General features: G+C 47.8%; 2 protein-coding genes across 3 annotated transcripts; one reads left to right on the top strand and one right to left on the bottom strand.

Moving 5' to 3' along the window:
- Window positions 1-1,818: 1,818 nt before the first annotated feature.
- LOC146433595 (uncharacterized) lies at window positions 1,819-12,610 on the top strand. The gene is made up of 13 exons (XM_085067371.1): window positions 1,819-2,047; window positions 2,877-3,216; window positions 5,193-5,389; window positions 6,285-6,463; window positions 7,185-7,265; window positions 7,455-7,633; window positions 8,355-8,547; window positions 9,463-9,554; window positions 9,739-9,895; window positions 10,416-10,538; window positions 10,970-11,118; window positions 11,453-11,534; window positions 12,419-12,610. The coding sequence occupies exons 2-13, from the start codon at window positions 2,888-2,890 to the stop codon at window positions 12,500-12,502; spliced, it is 1,845 nt and encodes a 614-aa protein (XP_084923497.1). The 5' UTR covers window positions 1,819-2,047; window positions 2,877-2,887; the 3' UTR covers window positions 12,503-12,610.
- A 2-nt stretch (window positions 12,611-12,612) lies between these two features.
- RPE65 (retinoid isomerohydrolase RPE65) lies at window positions 12,613-20,156 on the bottom strand. 2 transcript variants are annotated; one of them, XM_085067369.1, is made up of 14 exons: window positions 19,873-20,156; window positions 19,057-19,139; window positions 18,579-18,729; window positions 18,220-18,327; window positions 17,987-18,128; window positions 17,273-17,420; window positions 16,950-17,031; window positions 16,620-16,752; window positions 16,362-16,501; window positions 15,332-15,461; window positions 14,395-14,509; window positions 14,197-14,291; window positions 13,995-14,106; window positions 12,613-13,525 (listed from the first exon to the last, which is right to left on the bottom strand). In XM_085067369.1, exons 1-14 carry the CDS (start codon window positions 19,881-19,883, stop codon window positions 13,374-13,376), a joined length of 1,602 nt encoding a protein of 533 aa, XP_084923495.1. In that variant the 5' UTR covers window positions 19,884-20,156; the 3' UTR covers window positions 12,613-13,373. The 2 variants fall into 2 exon arrangements, with proteins under 2 accessions (XP_084923495.1, XP_084923494.1); XM_085067368.1 differs by lacking the exon at window positions 19,873-20,156 and having other exon boundaries at window positions 19,057-19,428.
- Window positions 20,157-20,538: the final 382 nt, after the last annotated feature.

Here is a 20,538-nt window from a genome sequence, read left to right as displayed (position 1 = left end):
TTCAAACGCTTGCACAGGGCTCCAGCCTCTCATGAGGGCTGGGTTTTCCTACCTCAGGGTGCCATTCAATAAAGGATGCTCATGCCATGACAGGAGAGGAAGGCTGAGCCCAGCTGGAGGACTAACATAAGTCAATTAGGATCTGTTGGCTCTTAATTAGAGGATTTGTTATTTATCCCACGCTGCCTCCCAGTACAAACTGGTGGCTGCTGCCTTCTCTCTGGGATAAACAGGCACTCAGAAATGTGGGGACTGAAATGGGAAGAGTGTTTCTTTATCCTTTAATCTGAGCAAACAGCATTTAACTTTCATGAGAATGAAATTAAATTACTCTTTCAAGCCAGAGTAAAAGTCCCCTCTGTTACATACAGAAAATTCTGCCTGTGAACACTGATTCTACCTACTGGAAAATCTGTAAAATAAAAAAGAATCACAGAATCATTGAGGCCGGAAAAGAGCTTTGAGGTCATCAAGTCCAACTGTTAACCCGGCATTGCCAAAGCCACCACAATATGAGCCAAGAAATTAACTGCAAAAGGCATTTTTAAAAATCTGCACATTAAAATACCATATAATGGAATTGCTATGCGACACCAGTGGTTTAGAGATAATGTCTCCTACGGAAGCCTAACAATTATGGAAAGTGAAATAAGGAGCATGAAAATTATAATTGAACACTGATACATTCACAGAGCAGAGAACTCAAAAATCATATGAATCTAGGGAAATAATATATGGGTCAACTTTAAAAAAAGCTCAGAAACAGCAGGGAGCCCAAATCTCACTTCAAACACATATCCAAGTATTTGTATCTTCAATTCCTCCTCCAGGAAGCTGAGCATGTACTGTTTTCACTGCCACCAACTCTCTGAAATTCAGACCTCCTCAAATGTATTCTGCTGCACATGGATTTCTGTCAGCACTCCTCCCTTCCCCATTATCACCTGCACCACAGAGAGCACAAAAATTCACATGAAATCCCACAGGATTTGCAAAAGATCCGTAAAGCTGCACAGTGAGTTGTGTCTCCTCTTCAGCTCCTCGCAAGTTTCTCAAAGTGTTGGGAGAAAAGAGTTCTGGCTACTCCAGGGAAGGAGGGAAGAACTGAAATGAGCAGCAGCCATCCCCACAAATGCCCCAAAGCAGCCCAAATGGAGCAGCAGCTGCTGAATTCATGCATTGGCTCCATGATGGGTTTCTTGATACAAAAGAGCACAGCACCATGTTCTGTCTGTGCTAAGCGTAAAGTGACAAAAAATACTTTTTAAAATTATTATATCTCAGCAAATTTTAATAATTACCCTCCAGATTTTTTAATAACACATGTAACTTATTTACCTATACATCCCAGCCCATGCTGGATACTTTCACTCATGAACATATTAGTCATAACTTAATTATCATACCCAGCCTTATTAATATGTATAACATGGATAAAGAACTCTCTGGCAGGGATGCATTTTAATGAAGGCACTGAAAGGCAACATGCAGTAATTTCTAGAAGGTTGTACCACGGTTGACAATAGCAAACTGAAGCAGCCCAGGGATGGGATGAAGTGTGGAAGGAGAAAAATCCAATTGGTTTTAATATTTTAATGATAAATGTAATTTGAGAGAGGACACCCAGGGCACAGGGCATACAGGGAACAGGACATACATGGCACAGAGCACTCGGGGCATGGGTCACCAGGAACAGAGGACACAAATGGCACAGGACACTCGGGGCAGAGGACACCGAGGGCACAGGACACAAATGGCACAGGACACCGAGGGCACAGAACGGCTGGGACAGAGGACATCAGGGGCACAGGACACTGAGTGCACAGGACATCGGAAGGCCAGGACAAAAATGGCACAGGGCACCTGGGACAGAGGACTCCAGGGGCACAGGACACCAGGGGCACGGGACACCCAGAGGCACAGGACACCAGGGGCACAGGACACGGAGGGCAGAGCACACGGAGGGCAGAGGACACCGGGAGCACAGGGCACGGCGGGCGGGCCGCCCCGCAGAGCCGCCCCGAGAGGCGGGCCCGGACCGGACGGGGTAAGCGCGGGGCGCTGGCGGGGCGTCCAGCCGGGCCGCGGCGGGCGCGGGGCGGGCGGGGAGCGGAGCGGAGCTGGGGGCCCGGGGAGCTCCGGCGGAGGGGCAGCGGCCCGAGCTCCCTGCCCGGGCACGGGCGGCCTTGGCCCCGCCGCACTCCGCAGGCCCGGCTGGGCCCGGCGCGGAGCGGCAGTGTCCCCTCGCGGCCGCCGTGGCACGGCAGGCACCGGGGTGTCCCCTCAGGGCCCCCGCGGGACGTCTCCTCACGTCCGACTGGAGTCAAAGTGTCTCCTCACGACCCCCGTGTCTGAAGGGAAACCAGTGCTGTCCCCTCACGGCCCTCACGGGAAGCGGGGTGTCACCTCACGTCTGACTGCAGTCAAAGTGTCTCCTCACGACCCCCGTGTGCGAGCGGGAACCAGTGCTGTCCCCTCACGGGAAGACGGGAGCCGGCAGTGTCCCCTCACGGCCCCCGTGGCAGGACTGGAGTCAGGGCGTCTCCTCATGTCCCCCGCGGGAACAGGGCTGTCCCCTCACGGCCCCCGCGGCAAAGCGGGATCAGAGGATGTCCCCTCGCGACCCCGCGAAGGAGCGGGAACAGGGCTGTCCCCTCACCGCGAAAGGGCGGGAACAGGGCTGTCCCCTCACCGCGAAAGGGCGGGAACAGGGCTGTCCCCTCACGGCCCCCGCGGCTGGGCAGAGACCGGCGGTGTCCCCACACGACCGAATGGAGTCAGGGTGTCCCCTCACGACCCCCTCCCGAGGAGAAGGGGCCACACTGTCACCCAGCCGAGGGGATCCACTCTAATTGCTGTCACTCGTTGTCCCTCAGCTCTCGGGGCGATGTGGCTCTCCGGGTCCTCCGCGCCGCTGCAGCTCCTGACCCACCTGCTTCGGAGGGGATATCGAGAACAATTCCCGACCCGCCTGTTCCAGAGGGAATATCGGGAACAATTCCCGACCCGCCTGCTCCAGAGGGGTTATAGGGAACTGCCGCTGCCCAGGCAGGGCTGGGGAAGGACACAGCACTTGCCTCCCCACCGATTTGTAAGTAATAAACCCAAATCCAGGTGGCATCCCAAACCATTCCCAGTCCTAGATGGACGTGTCCCCGCCGTGTACCGCCATGTGTTCGAAGGGAATTTAAGGAACAGCGAGGCTGTGATTAAAAGGTAATAAACTTTGGTGGGGTTTTAAAAGTGGTGTTACTCGTAAGATGGTTTGAGAGTTACTTATGGGCAGTTTGGGAACTTTTAAGGTAGGGAAAATGTTCGCCCCATGGAACAACGAGGCTGCCTCTGGAAGTGTCCAAGGCCAGTTTGGATGGGACTTGGAGCAACCCAGGACAGTGGAATATGTCCCTGCCATGGAACAAAATGGGTTTTAAGGTTCCTTCCAACACAACTAGTCTGCGAAGTGTCGACTGAAATACCCAAATCGAGGTGCAAACTATATTTAAAATAGTGCCAAGTGTTGTTTTGCAGGTATTGCCAAGAAATACTTTTTCCAGACCTTCATAACACTTGTTTCATGTCGCATTTTGCATGTGAAGACGTAAATGGTGACTCACACACTCCTGACGGAGCAGGAGATGGGTGCTGCTGTCCGTCATGATTTACGGATAAAACAGGAAAATGTGTTTTATTATGAGTTTGTCCTGAAAAATCAGGTGGCAAAATTGCAAAGGCCTTTGTTCAGGGGAGTGATCCACGAGCTGGAAGCAAAGCTTTAGAAGAACACACTGTGCCCTCCTGTGGTGGCGTTGAGGACATGATTAAATCTTTGGCTTTTTCCTCCACGGTTTTTTCAATTCCCGCAGCGTGCAGGGAGCCACACTAAGATCACAGAGTCGCATACAAAGTGCTGTGTGAGTCTGTGTCACACAGCATTTACAGTCAAAGAAGGAAATCTGGGGGGAAAATGTGTTTGAAATAAAGGAAGAACTTGGCTTATTTAAGACCAGAATTGAGATACCACATTTGTTTACAGTTTATTGAGTTTTTTATCTATACATGGTGCTGCCCTGACAATAACATTGGGTAATCACTTCCTCCCTGTGACACTGTAGTGTTCACTGCTTTCAGTGCATTTTCCAAATTTAGTAATTTATTCTACTTCCCAGTTACTGGTTTTTGTCAGATAAACTTGTTGCAGGAACTGACAGAGGAAGCCCTTGGCTGGATTCTTCCCTGGAACAGTTGGAACATGGAGGTTTGTGTTGAATTAGGATGGGCACATTATGATAACCTCGTTATTTTGTATTATATTATTGGCTTTATTAGACAGTTTCTGGATAACAAAAGTGAAGTGTTTGCTTTAAATAATAGACATTTTCTTTTTGTTGTACCTCATAAGAAACAATAATCTGGAGATGTGAGTTTATCTTCAGTGTCATACCATTTATGTGAAAACTGTGTGATATATTTAGGTTCGATCTGCCAAAGGGTAACTTGTAAGGAAAATGGTTTGGATTGGAAGGGACCTCAAAGTCCATCCAGTGCCACCCCTGCCATGGGCAGGGACACCTTCCACTGTCCCAGGCTGCTCCAAGCTGTAATGTCCAACCTGGCCTTGGACACTGCCAGGGATCCAGGGGCACCCACAGCTTCTCTGGGCACCCTGTGCCAGGGCTTTCCCACCCTCCCAGGAACAATTCCTTCCCAAGATCCCATCCATCCCTGCCCTCTGGCAGTGGGAAGCCATTCCCTGTGTCCTGTCCCTCCATCCCTTGTCCCCAGTCCCTCTGCAGCTCTCCTGGAGCTCCTTTAGGCCCTGGCAGGAGCTCTGAGCTCTCCCTGGATCCTTCTCCTCTCCAGGTGAACATTCCCAGCTCTCCCAGCCTGGCTCCAGAGGGGCTCCAGCCCTGGAGCAGCTCCATGACCTCCTCTGGATGAGCCATGTTGAGCTTCACCCACCAACACCCCCAAATCCTCCCAGGGCTCCTCTCCATCCCTTCTCCCCCAGCCTGTGTTCATCCTTGGGATTTTCCCGGCCCAGGGGCAGGACCTGCACTTGGCTGTGTTGAGGTTCTTCCAGCCCCACCTCTCTACCTGTCCGGGTCCCTCTGGAAGCCATCCCTCCCCTCCAGCGCATTACCACACCCCGCAGCTTTGTTCCCATGAGCCGAAACTTTGTTTTATTCCCTCAGATACTCGGAATTGCTCGAGAGGGTGAAGAAAGGAGGTGGGGAAAACGCCATCCTGCGGCACACGCAGCGCAACAAGAAGCTGTTCGTGCGGGAGCGCCTGAGGCTGCTCCTGGATCATGGGGATTTCCTGGAGCTGTCCCCGCTGGCAGGGCTGGACATGCCCTACGGAGATGTCCCTGCTGCCGGCTGCCTCACGGGTAACGCCTGGCTAAAGGAATATTGGCTGGGGAAAGGAAAAAGATGCATGGAATAAGGTTTATGGAATATTTTAGTATCTTAAGGGCTTTCCTAGGAAAAGTGCACACTAGTTTTATCCGGTTTTTATTCCCAACAGGGAAGAGTTCAGCCACTGCTGTATTATTATTATTATGGGAAATCTGGGAGAAACCTTTCTTTTAAAGTTCATTCATTTCTTCTAGATTTAGTAATTTATTCTATTCAGCAGCTACTGATTTTTGTCTCAATAAATGTAGGGTGATGTGTCAAATCAGCTGTTGCCTCTTAAAGGAGAGGGGACAAAGTTACTCTGAGAAAGAGGAGTCATGACATTTATTTTGAAGTGTTTTTCAGATCATTGACAACTGCATTTTCTGTGCAAACATTGTTTTAACTGGAACCACTCTTCAAAATGTAATTTCATTGAAATTCACTGAAATTCAATTTCATCCAATTTCAATGAAGTTGCATTTTGAAGAGTGGTTCCAATTTCAAAAGTGACCAGGAGAACAGTATGAAATCCTTGTTTTCATCACTGATTGTTAGATTTTTTATTTTTATAGGGATAATTTCAATTGCCTTCCCTTTTATCTGAAGGGTTGGGAGTCAAACTATATTTTTTTCCTGTTGCATTGTCGTCAGGAGCAAGTAAATTTATTTGTGGTTCCGTCTTCTGTAATTTAGATTGTTGTTTTTTTTAATATCATTGTTATTCCAGAGAAGAGGGCTAGATTTCTTTCCTGTGTGGTATTTTCAATTTAATTTGGAACTTCTTGATATAACATTACTGGAAAAAACTCTTGAAAAAAATATGCCTCCCTTGCTTTGTCTGTTGTTTTAGAGAGTCCTGGTAAATATCTTTGGTATCATTTCCAGGAATTGGCAAAATCTGTGGGGTCTGGTGTGTCTTCATTGCAAGTGATGCCACTGTGAAAGGAGGAACAATTTACCCCATTGGAGTGAAGAAACAATTAAGAGCCCAGGAAATTGCCATGGAGAACAGGCTGCTGTCTGTGCACCTCGTGGACAGTGGGGGAGCCTTCCTACCCCTGCAGGTACTGCTGGACTTCTGCAGAGCAGCAAATTTCAGTATTTATTGCATCACTTGGGCCAATCTTGCATCTCCCACCTAATCAGAGATTCAAGACTCCCCTGTGTCTTTAATAAATGGGTACATAGTGTGAGGTGTCTATTTTCACTTCAAAATCTATGAAGTTTTCTGTATTTTATTGTGCTGTTTGTGCCAGTGATGCACTGACCTCCCTGGCCTTTTAAAGTGGAGCTTAAAATTCTCACTGCAAAAAGAGAATTCTTACTGCAAAAAGAGAATTCTTACTGCAAAAAGAGAATTCTTACTGCAGAAGAGAATCTCTGCACTGAGGCAAGCACACAGGAAAAGTTTTAACATGGAATTTTATCCAAGACTAAATAAAAAGAGTAACTGTTGAAGGCATTTCACAGATAAAGTAGAAACCCTTCTACACAATTTACAGCCTCAGTTTGTGTAGAATAAGTTGGCTTCACAAAAAATCCCAAAGCTTAACCTCTGCTTTCAAAGCACATGGGTATTTTGGGGGGATTTGACAATGTATAAAGGATTTGACAATGTAAAAAGGAATGAATAGGATAATGAATGCTGTATATGAAAGGTTCAGGAGTAATTATTAGTGGGGACCTTCCCAGTGTCAGTTATGATGTGTGTGGGAATGAATGGAGTGAAGAGGAAGCTTTTGTACTTAATATTAAAAATCCCTTTTTCTTTTCCCTGTCCCTCAGTCAGAGCTGTTTCCTGACAAGCTGCATGGTGGCAGGATTTTCTACAACGAGGCAATCATGTCTGCCATGGGAATCCCCCAGGTACAGTGGCATGGGGAGTGTAGGAAAGGTGTAAAGGTGTAGTAAATCGTTGCTCCTGCTGGTATTTCTGTCTCTAGTTTGTTCCCCAAACTGTGATTTAGCACCTTCTGCATTACTGAAACAGCTCTGGGCTTTAGCTTTGCCTTTCCTCTCCCCAAAGCAGCACTGCTGTGGTTTGTGTCCCCTCAGGTGGCCGTGGTGTGTGGCTCCTGTGTGGCTGGAGGTGCCTATGTGCCCACCATGGCTGAGGAATCCGTGATCATAGACAAAATTGGGACACTGTTCCTTGCTGGGCCACCCCTGGTGAAAGCTGCCACGGGGGAAGATGTCTCTCCTGAGGACCTTGGAGGAGCCAGGCTTCACTCACAGTATGTGGAATAATCTCAAAAACAGGGGAGAACTTGGCATGCTCAGCTTTAAAGGAATGTGGCATTTTGGATCAGGGCTAAGAGTGGAACTTGTGGTCATGCTGGTTTTCCTTCTCAGGTTCAGGGGTTTGGGTTAAATCAGCCAAATGGAAGTAAAATTAAGTTATTTATGGGGTGAGGCAGGGACTGGACAGGTTGGATTTGGATCCCCATTGTTCCACACATTTCTTGAACAGCTTCAGGCAGATAATTTCCTCTTTGCCTCACAGGGAGCAGCTATAGAAGAGGGATGTTATCTCCTCTTTTCCAAGTGTTTTTCAGAATACACATATTTAACCTAACTATGCTACATTAAATACATTCCTGCCTCTGTATCTTGGCTGCAACCACTTATTTTGAAATCATTCCTGAAGTCTGCTTTCCTCTTTTCCCTTTTTGGTATTGCCTGCAACAACAGCATCATGAAAATAAATTTCAAGGTGGTTCTTTAACAAGAGGTAAACACAAAAGTCACAGAGAAGAATTTCTCCTTCCTGTGAATTTGATTTGGGATTGGATTGCACAGAAATTCCACTGAGCTATTGCTTTCAGCTCATTCACACAGAACAAAATCACACAGTATTTCCAGAGGGGATTTGAAGACTCTCAGCTTTTTTCCTAGAATTTGGGTTTTCTCTCAGAATTCATTAATTAAATACTAATTAATGTCTCTCTCTCCTAGGGTCAGTGGCTGCAGTGACCATTTTGCAGCCTCAGAAGAAGAGGCCTATGAGTGTATTCGTAATGTTGTCTCCACCTTAAACTGTGACCCAGTGCCAGAGGAGGACATGGAGCAGGACAGTCCCTTGTACAGCTCTGAGGATCTCCTGGGTTTGGCACCACTGGATTATGGCTGCACCCTTCCTGTCAAACTGGTAAGGGAATAGGGATTTTATTCCTTCTCTCTGCTCTATCCTTCAGCTCCAGGTGTTAGTCTGAATTATTACCTCATCCATTGCCAGCCTGTCTTAAGCCTGCAACAAAGCAGAATGGCAACAGTTGTGTAAATTATAGAAAATATTTAACCTGAAATCCTGCTAGAGATAAAATAATCCCAGATGGTGCCAGTGCTGCCCAGCTGTTTCCATGCACTGTTGAGATGCTTTATGTCAGCTATCTTGCACTGTGTTGGCTGCCTTGACAACATGTACCCCTTTAATCTCCAATTTTCTCTTTCCCTGCCTTTTTGTTTCTTCTCAAGTATTCAAGATTGTGTCTTGTAAAAGAAATGATTAAATTACTGACTGAAAAACAGCCCAGTTCAAAATAAACCTGTTTGAGGTTGGGACAGACACTAATGCTGAAGCAGAGACATGCAGAGCTGCCCACGCTGTTTTCATTGTGTTCTACACGAGATCTCATCTCCAAAGATGCGAATTCTGTATCTTTTCCAGTGGTAAATTCCTACACTTAAGGGAATTGACTGTAGAAATCTTTGAAGGCAGCTTTTAACTGTGCTGGAAAAAAGCATGAGCCGTATGAACCAAGCATTTCTGGTGCACAAAATCTGAAACTGTACACACTGGGGTTTGGTTATTTTCTTTTTTTACATTTTTACGCACATGAGCAAGTGTGCTTTGTAAAACTAAAATAATTTTGGAGTTGGTAATGAAACTAGACCCAGATTGGATGTTTTGTGCATATTGAGTATTTAGGAAGTCACCCAAAGACCCTCTTTGCTCATCTTGGTTAACTCAGGACTCCTACCATTTGAACAGAGCATTTCTTTTAGCAGAACCATGCTATTTTCACTTCAATTTCTGTAGTAAAGTCTGTATATTTCTTTGCAGATTCTGAGCCGTCTGGTGGATGGAAGCAGATTCCAGGAATTCAAGGCTAATTATGGAACAACATTAGTAACAGGATTTGGCCATGTGGAAGGGTATGGCTGGAAACATTCCCTATCCAAATGGATGAACATGCATTTCTGAGCAGCTTTTGTGTCCTCAGCAGGTTTTACACTATTCCAATCATTTCTAGGGCTCAAAGGGGAGAATCATGGAATTGTAAAGGTTGGAAAAAACCTCTCAGATCGTGGAGTCCAACTGTCCATGTTTGTTCTGTAGGCACTTGGTGGGGATAGTGGCCAGCAATGGGGAGCTGGCTCACGATGCTGCTCTCAAGGGGAGCCACTTTGTGCAGCTCTGTGGCCAGAGGGGAATTCCCATCCTCTTCCTCCAAAACACTGCTCCACAGCCAGCAGGGCCAGCAAGCATCTCACAGGTATGGCATGGTTATTAAAATATATTTCAAACAAATCTTAGTTCTTGTTGTTCCCAATTTTTAGAATCTAAAAATTATTAACTATTAGAAAAACTAATTTTTAACCACTCTTGATGGTTTAGACCATGAAGCTTCATAATGACACTGCTAATGGAAATATTTAAGAACATTCTCTTGAATTTTAAGCAGGCCTGGATGCTAATATAGAATGATACTGTTCAGTTGGCAAGGCAGGCTGGAAAACTTGGAATTTGGAGTGTTTTTGACATTGAAGTACAGCTTATTGATTCCTCTGATAACTCTGCACTCCAGAAAATTGGCCATTTCTCTTTTTAAAGTGAAGGCATTAAAGCCCAGTAGGTTTTGCCCTGGGCTAGGGATAGTAAAACCTCCATTAGATCTCAGATCTGTTTCTGCAGAATTGTAAACAAATAAAAAAATTAGAAATACAAGTTTGGTGGGAGTGGAGGGAATCTAGAATAAAGTCTTAAAGGATCTAAAATCTCTGTTTTCATTGCAGGCAGAGGCTCATTCCAACAGGCTGAAGGCCCAGGCCGCCATGATGGCTGCAGTTGCCTGTGCTGCTGTTCCCAAAATAACCATTGTCATTGGAGGCTGTTTTGGGAGTGAGAGCTACATTATGGTATGGGTGGCATCAGGCCAGGGCTTGGGGACACACCTGTCACACTGCTCAAGTGTCACTGCACTGCATTTCTAAAACACAGCTGGGCAACCTGAGCTCTGAACTAATTTTTAAGGAAGAAATGCAGCATGAGATGTGATTACTGAAAATTAAACATGGAACAATTAAACATGCAAGTGCTTGGAATTGAAAATGAAATATAAAATAGTAAAATATAAATACTGAAATACTAAAATAGCAATATTGAGGGCAGTGGGGATGGTGGTGGTTCCTAGCACAGGGTGTCTGTGCTGATACAGGACCTGTGTCATTCATGCTTTACAAATCCAACTGTGTTCCATTCTGCCTTGCCCTTGGCTGTTTCATCCCACAGACACCTTTTTGTGATTCATCTCAGGGAGTTTGTTCTGTTCTTTGTTTTTCTCTCATAGTGTGGGAGATCATTCAGTCCAAACTTTCTGTTCCTGTGGCCCAATGCAAGAGTTGCTCTTGTGGACTCACGACATTTCCCCACATTGCTTCAAGCCTGGGACAGTGACTGTGCAAGAGAGGAATTGGAGCTAAAACAGCTGAAGGCAAAGTAAGGACATTCATTACAAACCCTTACAGGGATTTAATTGCTAAATTACCTACTTTCATCTTACAGAGCAACACACCCCAGACTAATGAAGCACACATGAATCTACTGAAAAAATATTTTAAATTTCCATGTAATTCTATATCTTTGTGTAAGGATCTCCCCATTAGTGCAGAATGGTCAGCTCTGTCATTTGCTGCTTTCTGATTAATTTTAGCACCAGTATTGCCTATTCTCTTCACATGGCTGTATTTGCCTGTTTCATCTGTAATTTTTTCCCACTGCGCTGCTGTTTTTATTGTGCTTTTAAGCCAGTTCAATGCTCTGTCCTCTCCAGGCTAGAAGAAGAAAGCAGTGCCTTTTACTCCTCTTCCAGGCTCTGGGATGATGGGATCATTCTACCTCAAGACACCAGGAAGGTGGGTTTTCCTTTCAGGACATTTTATTCTCCACAGGGTGAACACATAAACCTGTGCCTCACTCAAGGTTGGCAACATGCTGATTCCAGACCTGGGGCTCCCACTTCTCACTCTATGGAATTTCTCTCTGTAATTCTCATCCTGTCCCTTCTCCATTATCCAAAAAGTTTCTGTTGAATTCTGGTTACTTGACAGCATTTCCTCATTGAGCCTCGTCTTTGACTTTAGAATTTGCTTCTGCATCTGAATCTATTTTTTTCATTTAATCACCCATAGCTTCACTCTTTGAAGTTCAGGTCCTTCAGAATTCCTTTTGTTTCCATCCTTTTATCCTAGGATGTTGCTTTGAGCAATTTTCTCTTTCTGCTTTTAATTTGCTGTGTACATTTGGGATGCCCCCCTGCCTTTTTATTGATTTGAGATTGGCAGACATCCCTCCCTCCATTAGGTTCTTTCTGAAAGCTGCTGCCTTTGTTCTTTTATTTTTCCTTGTTAGATTGTTTATAAGCAATAAAAATGTTCTTTGCACTGCTGAAGTTTGTTTACTTGAAGATCTCAATCTGTCCTTGTTTCATGTGGGGTTAAATCACAACACAGCCCTTCTAAATATGGTCCATATTTATGGAACTATGTGGATGGTAAATATTTTCATGGAAACTTTGATCATGGGAGAGCACCAAGAAGTTTTTTTAGTCCTAGAGCCCTGAAATTCCCACTTTATGAGCTACACATGAAAATACATGAGAGTTGATCTGTTCATTTTACCGTGCTCAGTGTTTCACAGAAAGAAGGAACAAATAAATAAGTGCAGAACTAGTGAGTTCTAATGATTTTTTTTGTTTGTTTGAGGTTCATTGTTTATATTGCTTTTTGTTTTCAATTAGGTGATTGCTCAGTGCTTGGAGATCATGGAGCAGCAGAAGTCCCAGGCTGTGTCTCCCTGTCGCTATCCCATCATCAGGATGTAACTGCAGCCCCCTCAAACCAGCACCCTCTGCCAGAATTTGGAGTGTAAAGATTTTCTAATTCTTTGATACCATTAATAAACATGTTGAAAAATTGAGGACAAACAAGAATCTCAGGTTTTAAATCTACTTGTGGAAAATTTTTATTTTCAACCATAACCTCGTTTAACATCAGCTGAAAGTTTATTTTGAGAGACAGAAGGATTAAGCTGAACATCTGTAGCACTCTGAGGAAGCAAAGTCAACCCAAGGGCTAACAATTGCTTGATTTTTTCATGTTCATGTTTTAACATGAAATCCAGAAACCAAGGAACTGCATTTGGACAAAAGAAAGGGAAAAGAGCAAACACACAAGGGAAGGTGTGCAGTTTGCAGCCTTAGTGAACAACAAAACTCTACCTGCCACCCACTTGGGGTTCCCAAAGCAGCTGTGGAAAGGCTCCACGTGGATTGCTCTGAGGATACTACAGCAATGACCAGGATGGTGTCTAAATCCATAAACCTCAATATAGGCTAAAAATTGTCAACCATGTAACAGAGCCCAGCCTGTTGTACACAATGTTACCACGTCTAAAAGTGTTGAGGTTACTCTCTGCTCTTTCACTCTGCTGCAGCTACAAAGTTTAATTTTGTATAAACAAAACCTCTCCACCGCCCCAAACTTGTGATTTAACTGGAAATTGTACCGAAGGGTGCTTTTAAAAAATACCTGATTAACCGTTTTGAAGAATCATCAATATAACTGAACTGCTTGATCTGAGTTAAGCAGCCCCACAAATGCAAAGGGCTGTGGAAGGAGTTTGGGTCAACTGTAAAGAGACACTGCTCCTTTTGGGAGCTGGAAGAAGCCCGGGTCAGGTGTTGCCATCTGAGGTCACGCTCTCTTGAAGAGCCCATGGAATGTCACGGGAATGTTCACCTCCACCTCGGCCCTGGCCACCTCGCTCATGTCTTTGGCGCTGAGGATGAGGAGGAAGGCAGGCTTGGGCCCTGAGCCCGGGCTGATCACGATGCTCAGCACCACCCCTGCAAGGTGAGAACACAGCGGGTGTGGCCCAGCTGGGTGTGGGCTCTGTCTGGCCCTGGGCTGGGCATGGTGACAGCAGCCCTGGGACACCATAAATCCTGGGAGTGTTGTGCGACCATCCATGCTGAGGGACATGGGGAGAGACACAGCACTGGCTGCCCAGGGAAGCTGTGGCTATCCCAGCCCTGGAGGCATCCCAGGCCAGGTTGAGGGCTTGGAACAACCTGGGAGAGTAGAAGCTGTACCTGCCCATGGCAGGGGGTGGAACAGGATGAGCTTTAAGGTCTCTCCCAAAAATTCCATGGTTCCTGTTTTAATTTTCCCATGTTTCCTCCCCACCACTCTTAGCACTCAGAACATCTCATCCAGGAACTGCCTGCAGGCTCTACCCTGGCCCACCTGTGGCAGTTGACACAGCCTTTCCCAATCCTAATCCCAATCCCAATGTCACCACCCCACCAGCATTACCATCATCTTCCTCCAGTGCATCGGGGTGAGAAACGAAGATCGGCTCTGACGGGTAAGCATCCGGCTCCTGCCACACCCAGGTCTCCTTGGTTTTAACGTTCAGCTTGCAAAGCTAAAGGTGGGGAAAACCCAAAAGCCCAGAGCTCAGAAATGCTCTTTGTTGTCCCCAAACTGAAGCCATGCCCCGTTGGCTGATAGTTACCCTGTCTGGGACAAAGTGGTTCAGCCCCAGCCCGTAGGTGTACGTGTATGGCTTCCCACAGTACTTCCTGTAGTTGATCTGTGGGAATTCAAAGGCTACAAGGAAAAATAAATATATAAATGCCGAGGATTAGTGGCACACGGTGTGCAGCCAGCACTTGTGCTGCTGTGACCTGGGGGAGCTGGGGTGTCATTGTACCGTGACGTGGCCCTGAGAAAATCACCTCTGGCTCCAGCCAGATGGTCTCGTCACTGCGCAGCGTGGCTGTGGCTGTCGTGTAGGGCAAGGTGACCAGGTTCTTCCCTGTGTCAGCCTGGGACAAAGAGAAATACCCAAGACATGGGAGAAAGTTTTTAATTTATATGCACAAATCTGTAGCAAATAGTACTGAACAGGGAAGGCAGAGCTGCAGCGAGCGGCAGGAGGCGACTGCTGCAGTGTTCTTGGCAGTGCTGCAAGAACTGTCCTGTTCCTCAGCCTAAACACAACTTCCCTCCCTCCTGAAGGCATTCAGAGGTTTCATTAAGCACTGCCACGTGGGTTTGCACTTCTCACTTCATCCACAACCCAATGAGCTCCATGAGCAGCTCAGCTGACCAGCCTCCCCGGCAGCCCTCAGCCCACCCGCCAGCCACCACGAGCAGGGTCATGGAAGGGAACCCAGCAGCTGCCAGCCAGAGAGCTCTGTGCCAGGCTGGCAGCTCCAGGGACCTCACACTGAGGGCAGGAGGATTTAACCACACATGCTCAGGCTGTGGCTGCTCCCTTGTGTAATCTAGGCAGCTCTGGGATTAACTGCTGCCCCACAGGCTCTGCTATAAACAGTAATGTATGGAGTCATCAAAGGGTTTGGAAGGGACACTAAAGCTCATCTCATTTTCCTTGCCATGGGCAGGGACACCTTGCTCTAAACCAGGTTGCTCAGAGCTCCATCCAACCCAGCCTTGGACACTTGCAGGGACAGGGCAGCCAAAACCTCCCTCGGCAGCCATATAAATAAACTAGAAAAATGTCAATAATCTAAAAAAATATAAAGTTTCTCTGAAGACCCATACTTCAAGTTCCTCTTTCTAATTAGAATATTGAATTTGAAGTAGATGGGGCCAGGAGGCCTGGCAGGGAGCAGTGCTGGTACCTTGTCAATGCTCAGGGGCAGGACGTATCTGCGAGCCTCGGGCTGCGGAGCCTTCTCTGCCTGCCGCTTCACCTCGTCCCAGTTGGCCCGTAAGTTGGCCAGGTACAGGTAGTTGTAAACAAACTCAAACCTGCACAAAACAGCAGCACAGAGAGAAATACAGCTGGCCTTTGCAAATGGCATCGAAGTGTAGGTGTTTTCCCCCTAAAATTCAGTAGGGTTATAGAATGGTTTGAGTTGGAAGGGATCTTAAAGTTTATCTTGTCCCACCCCTGCCATGGGCAGGGACACCTTCCACTGTTCCAGGCTGCTCCAAGTCCTGTCCAGTCTGGCCTTGGACACTGCCAGGGATCCAGGGGCAGCCACAGCTTCTCTGGACAAACAGAGTGACACAAATCACAGTCCAGTTTCTTGGCAGAGCTGAGCTTTGTGTGCACCACAGCCCCTGCAAGGAGCTCCTGGTGTTCAACACAAGCACGGGATGGGGCTTGGAGCAACTTGGGATAGCAGAAGGTGTTCCTGCCCATGGCAGGGGGTGGAACAATATGAGATTTATGGTCCCTTTCAGCTCAAACCAGTCTGGAATTCTATGATTTTGTGCCAGGATTGCCTCAGCCCAGGGTGTCCTGGGTATGCAGCCAACACAGGGTTGAGCTTCATTTCAGTGCCACATTTCTGTGTTTACATGAAGAGCAGCATTCAAACCTCACCCACACCCTGCTCATTGCAGCCCCAGGAGCCAGAACAGCATCAACCCTTCAGCAGTCACTAACATTTCTTGAAGATAAAAGTAAATAAAAGATAAAAAAAAATTTTTCTTGGAAAATCACTGTCAAACAGTGATTTTGGAAAAACACTGTCAAACTCCCTGCACCTCTGGAGAGTTCCATGCTGTATAGTCTACATGTCACCATGTGTGAATGTTCAGATGGGTTGGTGTGCCAGAGGCCCTAACAGGGATGTGCCAGGGCAGGGAGTGGTGTGTGTGGTGCAAGGGGCAGCTGTGATGCCCAGAGCCCCCTGAATTCACCCCTTCCAGGTGCACAGATCCACAATCAGGAACCCATTGTCCTCATAGGTGTTGATGTGGTGGAAGAGGTTGAAGGCCGAGGTGCGGTACTTGAGGTTGAGGAGCCTGCCTTTCTTCTTCTCTGCCACGTGAAGCCACACCTGCAAACCACACAGCAGCTGGGCTTAGGCTCAGGGAAATGAAGGTGAAGCCAATACCTTGGAGCTCCCAGTATGGGTCTGCCCAGTCCAGCCCAGTTTGGGATGACTCCACTCTTACCCCCATGGTCTCGTTGGACTCAAAGCAGTCCATGTAGTTGGCACCCCAAAGGCTCCAGGAGGAGAGGAACTTGAGGAGGTTGATTTTCACTGGCGTTTCCACAAACACGATGTAGTTTGGGGTCAGCCCAAAGCTGTTGGGAAAGGCAGGGAAGCACATCAGGCTCACTGGGGTCAGTTTGGACAAAAACCATGGAGTTGCTCATCTTAAGCACATGGATCATCGCTCAAAATGACCCTGATTTTGGTAAATCACCTAATTTTGATTGCTGATTACATGTGAGAGCAAGTCCCTGGTTCCAGCTGACCTGCTGACCCCATGGAATGTTACCTGTGGACATAGGAGGGCTTAAACCTGTCACTGCAGGGGAACTGCACCACCACCTCCGACTTGTTGATGGGGTCTTCCTTGTCTGGAATGGGACAGGGGAGAGGTTATTGAGGTCTCACCCACACTTAGTCTACTTGCAGCATTTACCCAGCAAGTTTCTGCCTTGAATAGAAACCACCTGGAAGTGTTTTAAATGCAACATTAAAAAAATATCTAAAGAAGACAGAAAAAACCTAACTCAATGACAAAGCTCATTTAAAGGATAAAGAAATGATTCATAAGGGAAGAGTTTCCCAGCTGGCTCAGAGGTGGGACTGACTGACCTGCCTGCAGAGGAGGAATCCGGATGATGTTGTAGGCCAGGGCAAAGTTTTTTCCAAAGCAATTGCCGATGTTGTAAACTGTCCCATCATTCTCAATGTGGGGATGAGCAGTTGCCCCATTGACAGACACGTATTTACAGAGATCCACCTGGAGAACAGCATGGACAGAGTCAGGAGCTTCCCTGGCTGGAGGTGGGAAGGCACCAGCTCTGCAAGGTGTTGTGAGTCAAAACATCCTTGTTTGGGATGTGGGAATTTCCTCTCCAAGACTGCAGCTGAGCCCTGATCTGCAGACTCTAACCTGAACTTGAGGATAGTCTGAGGGCTGGGGTTGTTCAGCCTGGACAAGGAACAGCTTAGAGGTGACCCTTCCAGTGCCTAAAGGGGCTCCAGAAGAGCTGGAGAGGGACTTGGGACAAGGAATGGAGTGACAGGAAGGCAGGGTTGGATGGGATATTGGGAAGGAATTCCTGGCTGTGAGGGTGAGGAGGCCATGGCACAGGGTGCCTAGAGCAGCTGTGGCTGCCCCTGGATCCCTGGAAGTGTCCAAGGCCAGGCTGGAGAAGCGTGGAACAGTGGAAGGTGTCCCTGCCCATGGCAGGGATGGAAGTGAATGGGCTTTGAGGTTCCTCCCAACCCATCCCATTCTGTGACTCCATGATTTCCATTTTAATTTTACTCCTCCACACCTCTATCAGCCCAGGACAGACCCACCTGCTTGATTGTCTCCAGGGTGTCTGGGTTGATCCTGGTGATGAAGTTGGTCTCAGTACAGGCATAGTAATCCTCACCCACAGGGTAGACATTCACCAGGGCGTTGTCCGTGACCTCCACACCTTTGAAGTAGGAGAAAAACCTGAGCAGAGAAAACCAACAGGCAGTCAGGGGCTCCTGGGAAGCAGAAACTCCAAAGGACATCCCAGCAATGTCTGCACAACCCCAGGTACCTGGAGAAGATGTTCTTGCAGGGGTCTGGGTAGGCATAGGTGCCAAACTCGGTGATCACGATCCTCTTCTCCGTCATGGCTCTCACGTAGGCGTCAGTGCGGACAAACCTGACAGGGCAGGACAAGGAGGTCACTTACAGGTGACACCAGGCTGGGCAATAAATACAAATATTCCTGTGATGAGAGCTCTGGGAGCTCCACAGAACCTCACATTGCATCTTGAGCTGGCTCTAGTTGTATCACTTAACCACGTGGACTCAACATAACTGGTGTCTCCCACAGGCACAGCCTGTCCCCAGCATTTCAGACAAGCAAAAGCTTCCTTATTTATTCTTTTTCCTTGGAAAACTGGCACATACCTTCGGTGGTAGGTGACATGCCCCTCCTTGAAGTCAAACTTGTGGAGCAGTGCCTGGCCATCGAAGAGGTGGTAGAAGGGCTCTGAGCCCACCTCGAACAAGCCAGGCCCACACCTCAGGAGGCTCCCGCGCAGCCAGGTGGGAATCCTGCCTGTGGGAGAGGCAGCGTTGGGATGTGCAAGGCAAATCAGACCGAGGAAGCTTTATTGTGACAGCAAAAAGAATGAAACTTCCAACTCATTTTTTTGATTTATCAAACTTGGTGTTTAAACACACACAAGCTCTTTAAACTCCCTTTTCCTCACCTCCTCACCTGCTGTGGACCAAGACACTCAGTAGTGAAATGTCTAATGAGTTCCCTACCCAATCTGACCTTTCTCTACCCCAAATCACCAGTCCTGAGCTCCTTCACATCTCTCTGTAAAGCCCCTGAGCTGCAGGAACAAAGAGCAGGAGGAGATGAGAGCCCCAGACTGACCTGTGACATGGGCAGTCACTGGAGAGGACAGCTCCTCCACTGTCTCAAACAGCTTCTTGTAGCCTCCAGCAGGATGCTCCACCCTGAAAGGGACAGAGCTGGGTGAGCCCAGAGCAGGGGCAGAGCTATGAACATCTCCCAGGGAAGGATGGATCTTTCTGGATGGGCTCAAGCAAGGAACTTGAGCAGGGAGAAGCACCAGCCTCGTGTGGGGAAAGGCTCTGGGGCTCCAAACTGTCCTGAGCATGAGGGACAGGGACACTGAGGGGACAGCCCATAGTGCAGCCCAACAAATCCAGGATATCTGAATCATCAGGAAGCAAAATCCAGCTTGTATCTCCCAGCTCTTGAAAAAGTTTTTTTTTGCCTTTTTTCTTTTTTTAAGCAAAGATTTATCTGTTGGGCTCCAATTTTATCTACTGCAAAACCCATGAAGACACAGCAGGCACAGGCTGGTGAACTCCGCCCAGAGAAGCTGTGGCTGTCCCTGGAGGTATCCAAGGCCAGGCTGAACAGAGCTTGGACCAACCTGGGATAGTGGAAGGTGTCCCTGCTCATGGCAGGGGTTGGAATGGGATGGACTTAAGGGCCCTCCCAACCCAAACCATTCCAGGATTCCATGATTCTACTTCAAATTCTGGTTGATCCTCTGGAACATGGACGTGAGCCTGTTCCTCCAGAGCAGAACCACACCTTGGCATGGGATGTGCCAACATGGGCACATGGAGACCTCCCTGTCATCCTCCTCCCCTCCCAACCCTGCTGCCCCCCAGCCCCAGCCCATGCTCCATATAGAGGAACTTCAGGAATACTCACTGGCTGTACATCCTCCCCCGAAGAAGAGCCTGACTCTCAGGCAGCCAAGCACAGATCCAGAGCTCTGCTGGGTATTTATGGGGTGCTGAGCCCTGCCCAGGGCAGCCCCATCCCAAAACAGCCCCCACCAATGAGAGCACCCCGGGAACAGAGCCGGCTTTCAGCACCAAAATCCTCCCTGGGCTTTGGGAGCTTTTGTCCTGCTGTTCACACAAAAAGGGGCTTTCACTGTTTTTCTGAGACCTAAATTCTTCCCAAGCAGAAGTGATTACAAAGAAAAAAAACGCAGGGAGGAGTGAAACGGAGCATGCTGGAGCCATGCCGGGAGCTGGCACTGGCACTCAGCTCTGCAGGGACCATCCTGGCTCCTCCAGAGCCTCACCCAGGAATGGTGTGACACCAGAGACACCAAGAGACAAGAAAATGCCAGTGACAAACATCAAGGAATCTCCTGAGCTGGAAGGAGCCACAGGGATCATTGACCCAACTCCTGGCCCTGCACAGACACCCCAACATCCCAAACTGGGCATCCCTGGCAGCCTCAGGCTGTGCCCATTCCCTGGGGAGCCTGGCAGTGCCAGCACCCTCTGGGGGAAGAGCCTTTCCTGATCTCCAGCCTGAGCTGCCCTGGCACAGCTCCTGCTGTTCCCTGGGTCCTGTCTCTGC

This window comes from Lichenostomus cassidix, chromosome 8, assembly GCF_008360975.1.
Source record: "Lichenostomus cassidix isolate B80296 chromosome 8, HeHo_3.0, whole genome shotgun sequence".
NCBI classification, from domain to species: Eukaryota; Metazoa; Chordata; class Aves; order Passeriformes; family Meliphagidae; genus Lichenostomus; species Lichenostomus cassidix.
This window is presented reverse-complemented; position numbering and strand designations above follow the sequence as displayed.